The 18330-nt window shown below is 48.9% G+C and overlaps 1 protein-coding gene across 2 annotated transcripts in view; it reads right to left on the bottom strand.

Annotated features, from left to right (window-relative positions):
• Nucleotides 1-3391: 3391 nt before the first annotated feature.
• gpr19 (G protein-coupled receptor 19) overlaps nt 3392-18330 on the bottom strand; it is a 38249-nt gene continuing 23310 nt past the window's right edge. For both annotated transcript variants that reach the window (XM_046339513.1, XM_046339512.1), the window contains one exon: nt 3392-6911. In XM_046339513.1, the coding sequence (XP_046195469.1) occupies nt 5185-6492 (1308 nt within the window). In that variant the 5' untranslated portion in view covers nt 6493-6911 and the 3' untranslated portion in view covers nt 3392-5184. The remainder of the gene's footprint in view (nt 6912-18330) is intronic.

Below are 18330 nucleotides of genomic sequence, written 5' to 3'. Positions count from 1 at the left end.
CTCTAGACAGACTGAGCTGTATATCTCTCTAGACAGACTGAGCTGTATATCTCTCTCTAGACAGACTGAGCTGTATATCTCTCTAGACAGACTGAGCTGTAGTCTCTCTAGACAGACTGAGCTGTATATCTCTCTGACAGACTGAGCTGTATATCTCTCTGGACAGACTGAGCTGTATATCTCTCTGGACAGACTGAGCTGTATATCTCTCTCTACAGACTGAGCTGTATATCTCTCTCTGGACAGACTGAGCTGTATATCTCTCTGGACAGACTGAGCTGTATATCTCTCTCTGGACAGACTGAGCTGTATATCTCTCTCTCTAGACAGACTGAGCTGTATATCTCTCTCTGGACTGAGACTGACAGACTGTGTATATCTCTCTGAACAGACTGGACAGACTGAGCTGTATATCTCTCTGGACAGACTGAGCTGTATATCTCTCTGGACAGACTGAGCTGTATATCTCTCTGGACAGACTGAGCTGTATATCTCTCTGGACAGACTGAGCTGTATATCTCTCTGGACAGACTGAGCTGTATATCTCTCTGGACAGACTGAGCTGTATATCTCTCTGGACAGACTGTGTATATCTCTCTGGACAGACTGAGCTGTATATCTCTCTGGACAGACTGAGCTGTATATCTCTCTGGACAGACTGAGCTGTATATCTCTCTCTGGACAGACTGAGCTGTATATCTCTCTGGACAGACTGAGCTGTATATCTCTCTGGACAGACTGAGCTGTATATCTCTCTGGACAGACTGAGCTGTATATCTCTCTAGACAGACTGAGCTGTATATCTCTCTCTAGACAGACTGAGCTGTATATCTCTCTGGACAGACTGAGCTGTATATCTCTCTGGACAGACTGAGCTGTATATCTCTCTGGACAGACTGAGCTGTATATCTCTCTGGACAGACTGAGCTGTATATCTCTCTGGACAGACTGAGCTGTATATCTCTCTAGACAGACTGAGCTGTATATCTCTCTGGACAGACTGAGCTGTATATCTCTCTAGACAGACTGAGCTGTATATCTCTCTCTGGACAGACTGAGCTGTATATCTCTCTGGACAGACTGAGCTGTATATCTCTCTCTAGACAGACTGAGCTGTATATCTCTCTGGACAGACTGAGCTGTATATCTCTTTCTGGACAGACTGAGCTGTATATCTCTCTAGACAGACTGAGCTGTATATCTCTCTAGACAGACTGAGCAGTATATATATATATACACATATATATATCTCCCTCAGACTGATTCCTTTTCAATCCTTCAAATACAGGCAATAACATTGTGATTCATTTGGCCCTTTTGTATGAGTCACATGGTAAATCTTACAATAGGTCCACATTGTCACTAGTAATGCTGCATTGTGGGTACACATCTGATGCTTTATTCATTAGGTATTCCTCAGTAGAAAGCAATGAGTATTTAAATCACAGTACAGACAGTAGTTTCACACGCTAACAGAGACTAACAGAGTGTCTGGCAGGTTAGAGGCTGGGTTTAGTGTCAGGGGTTAGAGGTCAGAGGTTAGGGGTCAGAGGTTAGGAGTCAGAGGTTAGGGGTCAGAGGTTAGGAGTCAGAGGTTAGGAGTCAGAGGTTAGGGGTCAGAGGTTAGGGGTCAGAGGTTAGGGTCAGAGACTGAGGTTAGGGGACAGAGGTTAGGGGTCAGAGGTTAGGAGTCAGAGGTTAGGAGTCAGAGGTTAGGAGTCAGAGGTTAGGAGTCAGAGGTTAGGGGTCAGAGGTTAGGGGTCAGAGGTTAGGAGTCAGAGATTAGGGGTCAGAGGTTAGGAGTCAGAGGTTAGGAGTCAGAGGTTAGGAGTCAGAGGTTAGGGGTCAGAGGTTAGGGGTCAGAGGGTAGGAGTCAGAGGTTAGGGGTCAGAGGTTAGGGGTCAGGGTCTGGCAGTAACAGGTGAGAGCAGTCAAGGCCAGTTATGGTGCAGAGCGTTTCAATGAGACTTCTTCATCGCCAGAGGTTAGGTGTCAGAGGTTAGGGGGTGAGAGTCCATCGCCAACCAATCAGGTCCTCGGTCTGTTGCGTCCATCTGCGTGTGGCTCAGGGGAGCCACCAAAGACTGTCCAGTTCAAGGCCGTCTGTCAGACCAAACACCTCAAGGCTTCAGCCTCCATGAAAACCACAGGGATCACAACAGCAATAACAACATCACGTGTTATAACAGATGGTACAATGTGTTATAACAGATGGTACATGTTATAACAGATGGTACATGTTATAACAGATGGTACATGTTATAACAGATGGTACATGTTATAACAGATGGTACAATGTGTTATAACAGATGGTACAAGGTGTTATAACAGATGGTACATGTTATAACAGATGGTACATGTTATAACAGATGGTACATGTTATAACAGATGGTACATGTTATAACAGATGGTACATGTTATAACAGATGGTACATGTTATAACAGATGGTACATGTTATAACAGATGGTACATGTTATAACAGATGGTACATGTTATAACAGATGGTACATGTTATAACAGATGGTACATGTTATAACAGATGGTACATGTTATAACAGATGGTACATGTTATAACAGATGGTACAAGGTGTTATAACAGATGGTACATGTTATAACAGATGGTACATGTTATAACAGATGGTACAATGTGTTATAACAGATGGTACATGTTATAACAGATGGTACATGTTATAACAGATGGTACATGTTATAACAGATGGTACAATGTGTTATAACAGATGGTACGTGTTATAACAGATGGTACATGTTATAACAGATGGTACAATGTGTTATAACAGATGGTACATGTTATAACAGATGGTACATGTTATAACAGATGGTACATGTTATAACAGATGGTACAATGTGACAGACAGACAGGGGATTCAGAACCATAGACATGATAACAGACTGTAGCAGACAGACAGGGGATTCAGAACTATAGACATGTTAACAGACTGTAGCAGACAGACAGGGGATTCAGAACTATAGACATGTTAACAGACTGTAGCAGACAGACAGGGGATTCAGAACTATAGACATGTTAGCAGACAGACAGGGGATTCAGAACTATAGACATGTTAACAGACTGTAGCAGACAGACAGGGGATTCAGAACCATAGACATGTTAGCAGACAGACAGGGGATTCAGAATCAGAGACATGATAACAGACAGACAGGGGATTCAGAACCAGAGACATGTTAACAGACTGTAGCAGACAGACAGGGGATTCAGAACTATAGACATGTTAACAGACTGTAGCAGACAGACAGGGGATTCAGAACTATAGACATGTTAGCAGACAGACAGGGGTTCAGAACTATAGACATGTTAACAGACAGACAGGGGATTCAGAACTATAGACATGTTAACAGACAGACAGATGGATTCAGAACTATAGACATGTTAACAGACTGTAGCAGACAGACAGGGGATTCAGAACTATAGACATGTTAACAGACAGACAGGGGATTCAGAACCATAGACATGATAACAGACTGTAGCAGACAGACAGGGGATTCAGAACTATAGACATGTTAACAGACTGTAGCAGACAGACAGGGGATTCAGAACTATAGACATGTTAACAGACTGTAGCAGACAGACAGGGGATTCAGAACTATAGACATGTTAGCAGACAGACAGGGGATTCAGAACTATAGACATGTTAACAGACTGTAGCAGACAGACAGGGGATTCAGAACCATAGACATGTTAGCAGACAGACAGGGGATTCAGAATCAGAGACATGATAACAGACAGACAGGGGATTCAGAACCAGAGACATGTTAACAGACTGTAGCAGACAGACAGGGGATTCAGAACTATAGACATGTTAACAGACTGTAGCAGACAGACAGGGGATTCAGAACTATAGACATGTTAGCAGACAGACAGGGGATTCAGAACTATAGACATGTTAACAGACAGACAGGGGATTCAGAACTATAGACATGTTAACAGACAGACAGGGGATTCAGAACTATAGACATGTTAACAGACTGTAGCAGACAGACAGGGGATTCAGAACTATAGACATGTTAACAGACAGACAGGGGATTCAGAACCATAGACATGATAACAGACTGTAGCAGACAGACAGGGGATTCAGAACTATAGACATGTTAACAGACTGTAGCAGACAGACAGGGGATTCAGAACTATAGACATGTTAACAGACTGTAGCAGACAGACAGGGGATTCAGAACTATAGACATGTTAGCAGACAGACAGGGGATTCAGAACTATAGACATGTTAACAGACTGTAGCAGACAGACAGGGGATTCAGAACCATAGACATGTTAGCAGACAGACAGGGGATTCAGAATCAGAGACATGATAACAGACAGACAGGGGATTCAGAACCAGAGACATGTTAACAGACTGTAGCAGACAGACAGGGGATTCAGAACTATAGACATGTTAACAGACTGTAGCAGACAGACAGGGGATTCAGAACTATAGACATGTTAGCAGACAGACAGGGGATTCAGAACTATAGACATGTTAACAGACAGACAGGGGATTCAGAACTATAGACATGTTAACAGACAGACAGGGGATTCAGAACTATAGACATGTTAACAGACTGTAGCAGACAGACAGGGGATTCAGAACTATAGACATGTTAACAGACTGTAGCAGACAGACAGGGGATTCAGAACTATAGACATGTTAACAGACAGACAGGGGATTCAGAACTATAGACATGATAACAGACAGGGGATTCAGAACTATAGACATGTTAACAGACAGGGGATTCAGAACTATAGACATGTTAGCAGACTGTAGCAGACAGACGTAGGATCTAGCTGCTGATTCAACACAATGTGAACACCTTCCCTCTCTCTGCAAGTCAGGGCCAGGTCTCATCTGTTCCACTAAAGACAGTGTTTCAGCACCCCGGATACTGTCCTCTACAACAATACACATCATCCTCAGAAATGAAGCATCGATACTTAAACCCTGTCTCCCTCCCCTCTCGTCAGACGAAGGTTGTTGGGAGGGTTGGTTCTGATTGATAGTTAAACCCTGTCTCCCTCCCCTCTCGTCAGACGAAGGTTGTTGGGAGGGTCGGCTCTGATTGATAGTTAAACCCCGTCTCCCTCCCCTCCCGTCAAACGAAGGTGTTGGGAGGGTTGGCTCTGATTGATAGTTAAACCCTGTCTCCCTCCCCTCCCGTCAGACAAAGGTGTTGGGAGGGTTGGCTCTGATTGGCCAGGCCAACTTCTTCTCCTTGGCCTCGCGGTCAAACGTGTCGTAGACGGAATCTTTGGTGAGCGTCGTCTTGGTCGCCACGGGGATATCCACCACGCCCACGTAGTTACTCTTGGCCATGCGGGAGCTGGCGGTGATGGTGTAGGCGTTGCTACGGTAACACTTCATAGAGGACGTGCAGAAGGTCTCCCTCATGCCGCGTCTGAAGTTAGCGTTGTAGACGGAATAGAGCGAGGGTTTCGAGGCGGCGGAGCTGAACGACACCCAGACCACACAGCAGAACACCAGAGCCCCCTGTCTGCTGGGGCCCGGGGCCTCACTAGGGTGCCACACCTGGACCACGTAGAAGGGAGTCCAGGTGAGGAGGAACACCGCGTTCAGCATGAGAAACATCTTGATGGTCTTCACTTTAGTCCTGGGGACGATGTTCATGGTTCTCCTGACCGTGTGTCCGTCGGCGCCGAGCCTCCAGATGTACTGGACCACGCGCTGGTAGAACCACACGATGAGGACAGCCGGGACCAGGAACCCCAGGAGCAGGTGGACGGAACCGTACAGAACGCCGTCCCAGCTTCCCGCCGGCAGGAAGAAGTCACAGTGCCCTCCCCCGTCCGCCGCCGCCGCCGTCGTCTCCGAGCCGTAGAAGAAAAGACAGGGAGAGACAAAAGCGGCGTCCAACATCCAGGAGGCCAGGATCATCCTCTTCGCTTTCTCCCTGGACACCTTGAAGCTCAGTGGGTACACAATGGTGTAGAACCGGTCCACACAGATGGACAGCAGAACATACACCTGGACACCAGGACACAGGTGCTGCAGGTAACGAACAGTCTTACAGGCGGCAGCGCTGAGAGGCCAGCCCCCGCAGGTCACCTGGAGGAGGATGAAGGGGGCACAGCCCAGGGACAGCAACAGGTCGGCACAGGCCATGGACACCACAAAGTAGTTGGTAGTGGACTGACTCCTTCTGCTACGGTGGATCACTACACACACTAGAACATTACCCAGGATGGACACCAACCACAGGAGGCTGAACACCAGCCCCAGAACAGCCACCTCCGCTGGGGTGAGTTCATACCACACCTGGGTGGTGTTCTGGAGGCCGGAGGAGGAAGAGGAGGAGGAGGAGGAAGAGGAGAGGGCGTCGTGGTTCCAGATGGAGGGTGTCGCTGAACTGTTGTTGCCCCAGTCTGAGAGGTTAAAGGTCATGGGGAGGGTAAAGGAGGGGGAGAGGAGGGAGGGCTTGATGCTGTCTGTTGATTGGGCGTAGACCATGCCGCTACCGGATACAGCACCACAGGAGAGCTGAGGAGACAGCACCCACAGGAGAGCTGAGGAGACAGCACCCACAGGAGAGCTGAGGAGACAGCACCCACAGGAGAGCTGAGGAGACAGCACCCACAGGAGAGCTGAGGAGACAGCACCCGCAGAGAGCTGAGGAGACAGCACCCACAGGTGAGCTGAGGAGACAGCACCCACAGGAGAGCTGAGGAGACAGCACCCACAGGAGAGCTGAGGAGACAGCACCCACAGGAGAGCTGAGGAGACAGCACCCACAGGAGAGCTGAGGAGACAGCACCCACAGGAGAGCTGAGGAGACAGCACCCACAGGAGAGCTGAGGAGACAGCACCCACAGGAGAGCTGAGGAGACAGCACCCACAGGAGAGCTGAGGAGACAGCACCCACAGGAGAGCTGAGGAGACAAACACACAAACAAGATGTTGTGAGATGGAGGAGACATACTAAACGGTAGGTAATAAATAATAGCATCTGCATTGTATATGATATATATATATATATATACACCTGTATGGAAGAGGACGGTCATGGAAAGTAGATGCCCTCAGAAAGGAGGGACTTTTTACATTTTGTTGTGAATTAAAAAATGGATTAAAATGGATCAAATCCAGATTTGTGTCACTGGCCTACACACAATACCCCATAATGTCAATGACAAACGAAAAGCTGAGTCAATAAGTATTCAACCTCAGTCAAAATGTGCTCAACAGGGCACACAATAAATTGCATGGACTCACTCTGTGTTCAATGATAGTGTTCAACATGATTTATAAATTATATTATTTAACCAGGCAAGTCCGTTAAGAACACATTCTTATTTTCAATGATGGCCTGGGATATCAGCTGATGTACGAAGGGCTATATAAATACATTTGATTTGATTTGAACAGTGGGTTAACTGCAGGAAGCAGAACGACAACGCTCTAACCACTAGGCTACCTGCTGGTTACTGGTCCAACGCTCTAACCACTAGGCTACCTGCTGGTTACTAGTCCAACGCTCTAACCACTAGGCTACCTGCTGGTTACTAGTCCAACGCTCTAACCACTAGGCTACCTGCTCTAACCACTAGGCTACCTACTGGTCCAACGCTCTAACCACTAGGCTACCTGCTGGTTACTGGTCCAACGCTCTAACCACTAGGCTACCTGCTGGTTACTGGTCCAACGCTCTAACCACTAGGCTACCTGCTGGTTACTGGTCCAACGCTCTAACCACTAGGCTACCTGCTGGTTACTAGTCCAACGCTCTAACCACTAGGCTACCTGCTGGTTACTAGTCCAACGCTCTAACCACTAGGCTACCTGCTCTAACCACTAGGCTACCTGCTGGTTACTGGTCCAACGCTCTAACCACTAGGCTACCTGCTCTAACCACTAGGCTACCTGCTCTAACCACTAGGCTACCTGCTGGTTACTGGTCCAACGCTCTAACCACTAGGCTACCTGCTGGTTACTAGTCCAACGCTCTAACCACTAGGCTACCTGCTGGTTACTAGTCCAACGCTCTAACCACTAGGCTACCTGCTGGTTACTAGTCCAACGCTCTAACCACTAGGCTACATGCTGGTTACTAGTCCAACGCTCTAACCACTAGGCTACCTGCTGGTTACTAGTCCAACGCTCTAACCACTAGGCTACCTGCTGGTTACTAGTCCAACGCTCTAACCACTAGGCTACCTGCTGGTTACTAGTCCAACGCTCTAACCACTAGGCTACCTGCTGGTTACTAGTCCAACGCTCTAACCACTAGGCTGCTCTAACCACTGCTGGTTACTAGTCCAACGCTCTAACCACTAGGCTACCTGCTGGTTACCACTAGTCCAACCTGCTCTAACCACTAGGCTACCTGCTGGTTACTAGTCCAACGCTCTAACCACTAGGCTACCTGCTGGTTACTAGTCCAACGCTCTAACCACTAGGCTACCTGCTGGTTACTGGTCCAACGCTCTAACCACTAGGCTACCTGCTGGTTACTAGTCCAACGCTCTAACCACTAGGCTACCTGCTGGTTACTAGTCCAACACTCTAACCACTAGGCTACCTGCTGGTTACTAGTCCAACGCTCTAACCACTAGGCTACCTGCTGGTTACTAGTCCAACGCTCTAACCACTAGGCTACCTGCTGGTTACTAGTCCAACGCTCTAACCACTAGGCTACCTGCTGGTTACTAGTCCAACGCTCTAACCACTAGGCTACCTGCTGGTTACTAGTCCAACGCTCTTACCACTAGGCTACCTGCTGGTTACTGTCCAACGCTCTAACCACTAGGCTACCTGCTGGTTACTAGTCCAACGCTCTAACCACAGGCTACCTGCTGGTTACTAGTCCAACGCTCAACCACTAGGCTACCAGGCTGGTCTGTCCAACCCTAACCACTAGGCTACCTGCTGGTTACTAGTCCAACGCTCTAACCACTGACTACCTGCTGGTTAAGTCCAACGCTCTAACCACTAGGCTACCTATAAATATTACAAAATATTCTTCCTGTTGCAATAAGGAACTAACCACTAAAACTACCTGTTTGTTGAAGAAATCAAATGTGGAATGAGTCAACTGAATACTTTCTGAAAGCTCTGTAACTCATCTTCTACCTGCTGGTTATTCCAACGCTAACCAGTCCTGAGGCTAGATCAGTCCTGAGGAGAGGTTACAGTCCAACGCTCTAACCACTAGGCTACCTGCTGGGAGAGATCAGTCCAATTCTAACCACTGAGGCTACCTGCTGGTTATTCTAACCTGAAGAGAGATCAACCACTAGGCTAACCTGCTGGTTACTAGTCCAACGCTCTAACCACTAGGAGCTACCTCCTGGGAGACTCAGTCCAACGCTCTAACCACTAGGCTCAGTCCTGGTTACTAGTCCAACGTCTAACCACTAGGCTACCTGCTGGTTACTAGTCCAACGCTCTAACCACTGAGGCTACCTGAGATACAGTCCAACGCTCTAACCACTAGGCTCAGTCCTGCTGAGACTAGTCCAACACTAACCACTAGGCTACCTCTGGTTACTGGTCCAACGCTCTAACCACTAGGCTATTCCAACTGGTTACTAGTCCAACGCTATTCTAACCACTGGCTACCTGCTCTAACCACTGAGGCTACCTGCCTATTCTAACCTGAGGAGAGATCAACGTCCTAACCACTAGGCTACCTGCTGAAGACTAGTCCTACCTGCTCTAACCACTAGGCTACCTGCTGGTTACTAGATCAGTCCTATTCCAACCTGAGGACAGGCTCCTGCTGGTTATCAGTCCAACGCTCTAACCACTAGGCTACCTGCTGGTTCAGTCCAACGAGATCTAACCACTGAGGCTACCTGCTGGTTACTATTCCAACGCTGAACCACAGGCTACCTGCTGGTTACAGTCCAACGCTCTAACCACTGAGGCTACCTGCTGGTTACTAGTCCAACGCTCTAACCACTAGGCTACCTGCTGGTTACTAGTCAGTCCTATTCCACTAGGCTACCTGCTGGTTACTAGTCAGACCTGAGGAGAGATCAGTCCTGAGGACCAGATCAGTCCTGACCTGCTGGTTATTCAAACGCTGAGGAACCACAGGCTACCTGCTGGTTACTAGTCCAACGCTCTAACCAGGAGAGGCTACCTGCTGGAGAGTCAGACCTGAGGAGAGATTACTAGTCCAACGCTCTAACCACTAGGCTACCTGCTGGTTACAGTCCAACGCTCTAACCTGAGGAGAGATCACCTGAGGCTATCAGTCCTGAGGAGAGATCAGTCCTGAGGACGATCAGTCCTATTCTACCTGAGGAGTTATCAGTCCAACGCTCTAACCACTAGGCTACAGTGCTGGTTACTAGTCCAACGCTCTAACCACTAGGCTCACCTGCTGGTTACTCAGTCCTATTCTAACCACTAGAGCTCAGTCCTATTCTAACCTGAGGAGAGACAGTTCTATTCTAACCACTAGGCTACCTGCTGGTTACTCAGTCCTATTCTAACCTGACTAGGCTACCTGTCCTATTCTAACCTGAGGAGGCTCAGTCCTGCTGAGGGATCAGTCTGAGGAAGATCAGTCCTATTCTAACCTGAGGAGTTACTCAGTCCTGAGGACGATCAACCACTATTCTACCTGAGGAGTTATCAGTCCAACGATCAACCACTGATTCTAACCTGAGGAGAGATCAGTCCAATTCTAACCACTAGGCTCAGTCCTGAGGAGAGATCAGTCCAACGCTCTAACCTGAGGATAGATCAGTCCTGAGGAGAGATCAGTCACTATTCTAACCTGGCTAGGACTAGTCCAACGCAATCAGTCCTGAGCTGAGATCAGTCCATTCTAACCACTAGGAGAGATCAGTCCTATTCTAACCTGAGGAGAGATCCCCTGAGGAGAGATCACTCCTATTCTAACCCCCAGGAGAGATCAGTCCTGAGGAGAGATCAGTCCTATTCTAACCAGAGGAATTTATAACACAGATTCTACCCTGACCTGAGGAAGATCAGTCCTATTCTAACCTGAGGAGATCGGTCCTGAGGAGAGATCAGTCCTATTCTAACCTGAGGAGAGATCAGTCCTATTCTACCCTGAGGAGAGATCAGTCCTGAGGAGAGATCAGTCATATTCCAACCTGAGGAGAGATCAGTCCTGAGCAGATATCAGTCCTATTCTAACCTGAGGAGAGATCAGTCCTATTCTAACCTGAGGAGAGATCAGTCCTGAGGAGAGATCAGTCCTATTCTAACCTGAGGAGAGATCAGTCCTGAGGAGAGATCAGTCCTATTATAACCTGAGGAGAGTTCTTCCTGTGGAGAGATCAGTCCTATTCTAACCTGAGGAGATGATCAGTCCTGAGGAGAGATCAGTCCTGAGGAGAGATCAGTCCTGAGGAGAGATCAGTCCTATTCTAACCTGAGGAGAGATCAGACCTGAGGAGAGATCAGTCCTATTCCAACCTGAGGAGAGATCAGTCCTATTCTAACCTGAGGAGAGATCAGTCCTGAGGAGAGATCAGTCCTGAGGAGAGATCAGTCCTATTCTAACCTGAGGAGAGATCAGTCCTGAGGAGAGATCAGTCCTGAGGAGAGATCAGTCCTATTCTACCCTGAGGAGAGATCAGTCCTATTCTAACCTGAGGAGAGATCAGTCCTGAGGAGAGATCAGTCCTGAGGAGAGATCAGTCCTATTCTAACCTGAGGAGAGATCAGTCCTATTCTAACCTGAGGAGAGATCAGTTCTATTCTAACCTGAGGAGAGATCAGTCCTGAGGAGAGATCAGTCCTATTCTAACCTGAGGAGAGATCAGTCCTGAGGAGAGATCAGTCCTATTCTAACCTGAGGAGAGATCAGTCCTGAGGAGAGATCAGTCCTGAGGAGAGATCAGTCCTATTCTAACCTGAGGAGAGATCAGTCCTGAGGAGAGATCAGTCCGATTCTAACCTGAGGAGAGATCAGTCCTGAGGAGAGATCAGTCCTATTCTAACCTGATGAGAGATCAGTCCTGAGGAGAGATCAGTTCTATTCTAACCTGAGGAGAGATCACTCCTATCCCAACCCGAGGAGAGATCAGTCCTGAGGAGAGATCAGTCCTATTCAGTCCTGAGGAGAGATCAGTCCTATTCTACCCTGAGGAGAGATCAGTCCTGAGGAGAGATCAGTCCTATTCTAACCTGAGGAGAGATCAGTCCTGAGGAGAGATCAGTCCTATTCTAACCTGAGGAGAGATCAGTCCTGAGGAGAGATCAGTCCTATTCTAACCTGAGGAGAGATCAGTCCTGAGGAGAGATCAGTCCTATTCTAACCTGAGGAGAGATCAGTCCTGAGGAGAGATCAGTCCTATTCTAACCTGAGGAGAGATCAGTCATATTCCAACCTGAGGAGAGATCAGTCCTGAGCAGATATCAGTCCTATTCTAACCTGAGGAGAGATCAGTCCTATTCTAACCTGAGGAGAGATCAGTCCTGAGGAGAGATCAGTCCTATTCTAACCTGAGGAGAGATCAGTCCTGAGGAGAGATCAGTCCTATTCTAACCTGAGGAGAGATCAGTCCAGTGAGGAGATCAGTCCTATTCTAACCTGAGGAGAGATCAGTCCTGAGGAGAGATCAGTCCTGAGGAGAGATCAGTCCTGAGGAGAGATCAGTCCTATTCTAACCTGAGGAGAGATCAGACCTGAGGAGAGATCAGTCCTATTCCAACCTGAGGAGAGATCAGTCCTATTCTAACCTGAGGAGAGATCAGTTCTATTCTAACCTGAGGAGAGATCAGTCCTGAGGAGAGATCAGTCCTATTCTAACCTGAGGAGAGATCAGTCCTGAGGAGAGATCAGTCCTATTCCAACCTGAGGAGAGATCAGTCCTATTCTAACCTGAGGAGAGATCAGACCTGAGGAGAGATCAGTCCGATTCTAACCTGAGGAGAGATCAGTCCTATTATAACCTGAGGAGAGATCAGTCCTGAGGAGAGATCAGTCCTGAGGAGAGATCAGTCCTATTCTACCCTGAGGAGAGATCAGTCCTATTCTAACCTGAGGAGAGATCAGTCCTGAGGAGAGATCAGTCCTATTCTAACCTGAGGAGAGATCAGTCCTGAGGAGAGATCAGTCCTATTCTAACCTGAGGAGAGATCAGTCCTATTCTAACCTGAGGAGAGATCAGTCCTGAGGAGAGATCAGTCCTATTCTAACCTGAGGAGAGATCAGTCCTGAGGAGAGATCAGTCCTATTCTAACCTGAGGAGAGATCAGTCCTGAGGAGAGATCAGTCCTGAGGAGAGATCAGTCCTATTCTAACCTGAGGAGAGATCAGTCCTGAGGAGAGATCAGTCCTATTCTAACCTGAGGAGAGATCAGTCCTGAGGAGAGATCAGTCCTATTCTAACCTGAGGAGAGATCAGTCCTGAGGAGAGATCAGTCCTATTCTAACCTGAGGAGAGATCAGTCCTGAGGAGAGATCAGTCCTATTCTAACCTGAGGAGAGATCAGTCCTGAGGAGAGATCAGTCCTATTCTAACCTGAGGAGAGATCAGTCCTGAGGAGAGATCAGTCCTATTCTAACCTGAGGAGAGATCAGTCCTATTCTAACCTGAGGAGAGATCAGTCCTATTCTAACCTGAGGAGAGATCAGTCCTATTCTAACCTGAGGAGAGATCAGTCCTGAGGAGAGATCAGTCCTATTCTAACCTGAGGAGAGATCAGTCCTGAGGAGAGATCAGTCCTATTCTAACCTGAGGAGAGATCAGTCCTGAGGAGAGATCAGTCCTATTCTAACCTGAGGAGAGATCAGTCCTGAGGAGAGATCAGTCCTATTCTAACCTGAGGAGAGATCAGTCCTGATGAGAGATCAGTCCTATTCTAACCTGAGGAGAGATCAGTCCTATTCTAACCTTAGGAGAGATCAGTCCTGAGGAGAGATCAGTCCTATTCTAACCTGAGGAGAGATCAGTCCTGAGGAGAGATCAGTCCTATTCTAACCTGAGGAGAGATCAGTCCTGAGGAGAGATCAGTCCTATTCTAACCTGAGGAGAGATCAGTCCTAAAGGGAGATCAGTCCTATTCTAACCTGAGGAGAGATCAGTCCTGAGGAGAGATCCGTCCTGAGGAGAGATCAGTCCTATTCTCACCTGAGGAGAGATCAGTCCTGAGGAGAGATCAGTCCTGAGGAGAGATCAGTCCTATTCTAACCTGAGGAGAGATCAGTCCTGAGGAGAGATCAGTCCTGAGGAGAGATCAGTCCTATTCTAACCTGAGGAGAGATCAGTCCTGAGGAGAGATCAGTCCTATTCTAACCTGAGGAGAGATCAGTCCTATTCTAACCTGAGGTTAGGGGGTGGCTTAATTGATAGACCTGTTTTGAGGGATGGTTAATGGGTGATAGAGGACCTATGTTGAGGAGGTGGCTTAATGGGTGATAGAGGCACTGTGTTGAGGGGTGGCTTAATGGGTGATAGAGGACCTGTTTTGAGATATCAGCTTAATGGGTGACCCTGAGAGAGACCTGTGTTGAGGGGGTGGCAATGGGTGATCCCAGGACCTGTGTTGAGGGGGGGCTTAATGGGTGATCGAGGACCTGTGTTGAGGGGATGGCTTAATGGGTGATAGAGGACCTGTGTTGAGGGGGTGGCTTAATGGGTGATAGAGGCACTGTGTTGAGGGGGTGGCTTAATGGGTGATAGAGGACCTGTGTTGAGGGGATGGCTTAATGGGTGATAGAGGACCTGTGTTGAGGGGGTGGCTTAATGGGTGATAGAGGCACTGTGTTGAGGGGGTGGCTTAATGGGTGATAGAGGACCTGTGTTGAGGGGGTGGCTTAATGGGTGATAGAGGACCTGTGTTGAGGGGTGGCTTAATGGGTGATAGAGGCACCTGTGTTGAGGGGGTGGCTTAATGGGTGATAGAGGACCTGTGTTGAGGGGATGGCTTAATGGGTGAGAGAGGACCTGTGATGAGGGGTGGCTTAATGGGTGATAGAGGCACTGTGTTGAGGGGGTGGCTTAATGGGTGATAGAGGACCTGTGTTGAGGGGGTGGCTTAATGGGTGATAGAGGACCTGTGTTGAGGGGTGGCTTAATGGGTGATAGAGGACCTGTGTTGAGGGGGTGGCTTAATGGGTGATAGAGGACCTGTTTTGAGGGGGTGGCTTAATGGGTGAGAGAGGACCTGTGTTGAGGAGATGTCTTAATGGGTGAGAGAGGACCTGTGTTGAGGAGATGTCTTAATGGGTGATAGAGGCACTGTGTTGAGGGGGTGGCTTAATGGGTGATAGAGGACCTGTGTTGAGGGGATGTCTTAATGGGTGATAGAGGACCTGTGTTGAGGGGGTGGCTTAATGGGTGATAGAGGACCTGTGTTGAGGGGGTGGCTTAATGGGTGATAGATGACCTGTGTTGAGGAGATGTCTTAAACAACCAAAGCCTATTGTTAATGGTTTATATAGTCCCAGTAGAATATCAACAACCTGCCCTGAGGAGCAGTAACTGCTGAAGAGACAAACCTATTCATTAGTCACTCCAAGAGACATAGCTGAGCCAAACCACCCCAGGGGACAGCAGGTTACACAGAGGCAATAAGCAGGAGTCTGTGGTGTCCTGAGTCTCTCTAGGGATAATCATTAAGGTTCTGTGGAGGCTGAGGTACTCTAGTGGGGGGGATTATGTGTGGAGGCTGAGGTACTCTAGGGGAGGGGATTATGTGTTAGGCTGAGGTACTCTAGGGGAGGGGGTTATGTGTGGAGGCTGAGGTACTCTAGGGGGGGATTATGTGTGGAGGCTGAGGTACTCTAGGGGAGGGGATTATGTGTTAGGCTGAGGTACTCTAGGGGAGGGGGTTATGTGTGGAGGCTGAGGTACTCTAGTGGAGGGGATTATGTGTGGAGGCTGAGGTACTCTCGGAGAGGGGATTATGTGTGGTGGCTGAGGTACTCTAGGGGAGGGGATTATGTGGGAGGCTGGACTTATTATGTGTGGAGGCTGAGGTACTCTGAGGTACTCTAGGGGAGGGGATTATGTGTGGAGGCTGATTATTATGTGTTAGGCTGGCTCTAGGGGAGGTTATGTGTGGAGGCTGAGGTACTCTCGGAGGGGATTATGGGGATTATTATGTGTGGAGGGGTTATGTGTGGAGGCTGAGGTACTCTAGGGAGGGTGGAGGCTGAGGTACTCTAGTGGGGGGATTATGTGTGGAGGCTGAGGTACTCTAGGGGGGGATTATGTGTGGAGGGGTTATGTGTGGAGGCTGAGGTACTCTAGGGGAGGGGATTATGTGTGGAGGCTGAGGTACTCTAGTGGGGGGATTATGTGTGGAGGCTGAGGTACTCTAGTGGGGGGATTATGTGTGGAGGCTGAGGTACTCTAGTGGGGGGATTATGTGTGGAGGCTGAGGTACTCTAGTGGAGGGGGATTATGTGTGGAGGTTGAGGTACTCTCGGAGAGGGGATTATGTGTGGTGGCTGAGGTACTCTAGGGGAGGGGATTATGTGTGGAGGGGTTATGTGTGGAGGCTGAGGTACTCTAGGTGAGGGGATTATGTGTGGAGGCTGAGGTACTCTAGTGGGGGGGATTATGTGTGGAGGCTGAGGTACTCTAGTGGGGGGGATTATGTGTGGAGGCTGAGGTACTCTAGTGGGGGGGATTATGTGTGGAGGCGGAGGTACTCTAGTGGGGGGGATTATGTGTGGAGGCTGAGGTACTCTAGGGGAGGTGATTATGTGTGGAGGGAATTATGTGTGGAGACAGGTACTCTAGGTGAGGGGATTATGTGTGGAGGCTGAGGTACTGTAGTGGAGGGGATTATGTGTGGAGGCTGAGGTACTCTAGGGGAGGTGATTATGTGTGGAGGGGATTATGTGTGGAGGGGATTATGTGTGGAGGCTGAGGTAGTCTCGGAGAGGGGATTATGTGTGGAGGCTGAGGTACTCTCGGAGAGGGGATTATGTGTGGAGGCTGAGGTACTCTTGTGGAGGTGATTATGTGTGGAGGGGATTATGTGTGGAGGCTGAGGTACTCTGGTGGAGGGGACCCAGGGGACAGGTTTATGTGTTGAGGTAGGTTATAGCCAGCCCAGACCCAGAGGACAGGTTTGTGTTGAGGTAGGTTATAGCCAGCCCAGACCCAGGGGACAGGTTTGTGTTGAGGTTGAGGTTATAGCCAGCCCAGACCCAGAGGACAGGTTTATGTGTTGAGGTAGGTTATAGCCAGCCCAGACCCAGAGGACAGGTTTGTGTTGAGGTAGGTTATAGCCAGCCCAGACCCAGGGGACAGGTTTATGTGTTGAGGTTGAGGTAGGTTATAGCCAGCCCAGACCCAGGGGACAGGTTTATGTGTTGAGGTAGGTTATAGCCAGCCCAGACCCAGAGGACAGGTTTATGTGTTGAGGTAGGTTATAGCCAGCCCAGACCCAGGGGACAGGTGTATGTGTTGAGGTAGGTTATAGCCAGCCCAGACCCAGAGGACAGGTTTATGTGTTGAGGTTGAGGTAGGTTATAGCTAGCCCAGACCCAGGGGACAGGTTTATGTGTTGAGGTTGGTTATAGCTAGCCCAGACCCAGGGGACAGGTTTATGTGTTGAGGTTGAGGTAGGTTATAGCCAGCCCAGACCCAGGGGACAGGTTTATGTGTTGAGGTTGAGGTAGGTTATAGCTAGCCCAGACCCAGAGGACAGGTTTATGTGTTGAGGTTGAGGTAGGTTATAGCCAGCCCAGACCCAGGGGACAGGTTTATGTGTTGAGGTAGGTTATAGCCAGCCCAGACCCAGAGGACAGGTTTATGTGTTGAGGTAGGTTATAGCCAGCCCAGACCCAGGGGACAGGTTTATGTGTTGAGGTAGGTTATAGCCAGCCCAGACCCAGGGACAGGTTTATGTGTTGAGGTAGGTTATAGCCAGCCCAGACCCAGGGGACAGGTTTATGTGTTGAGGTTGAGGTTGGTTATAGCCAGCCCAGACCCAGGGGACAGGTTTATGTGTTGAGGTTGAGGTAGGTTATAGCCAGCCCAGACCCAGGGGACAGGTTTATGTGTTGAGGTAGGTTATAGCCAGCCCAGACCCAGAGGACAGGTTTATGTGTTGAGGTTGAGGTAGGTTATAGCCAGCCCAGACCCAGGGGACAGGTTTATGTGTTGAGGTTGAGGTAGGTTATAGCCAGCCCAGACCCAGGGGACAGGTTTATGTGTTGAGGTTGAGGTAGGTTATAGCTATCCCAGACCCAGGGGACAGGTTTATGTGTTGAGGTTGAGGTAGGTTATAGCCAGCCCAGACCCAGGGGACAGGTTTATGTGTTGAGGTAGGTTATAGCCAGCCCAGACCCAGGGGACAGGTTTATGTGTTGAGGTAGGTTATAGCCAGCCCAGACCCAGAGGA

The sequence above is a fragment of the Oncorhynchus gorbuscha genome, unplaced genomic scaffold, assembly GCF_021184085.1.
Source record: "Oncorhynchus gorbuscha isolate QuinsamMale2020 ecotype Even-year unplaced genomic scaffold, OgorEven_v1.0 Un_scaffold_2816, whole genome shotgun sequence".
Lineage (NCBI taxonomy): Eukaryota > Metazoa > Chordata > Actinopteri > Salmoniformes > Salmonidae > Oncorhynchus > Oncorhynchus gorbuscha.
This window is presented reverse-complemented; position numbering and strand designations above follow the sequence as displayed.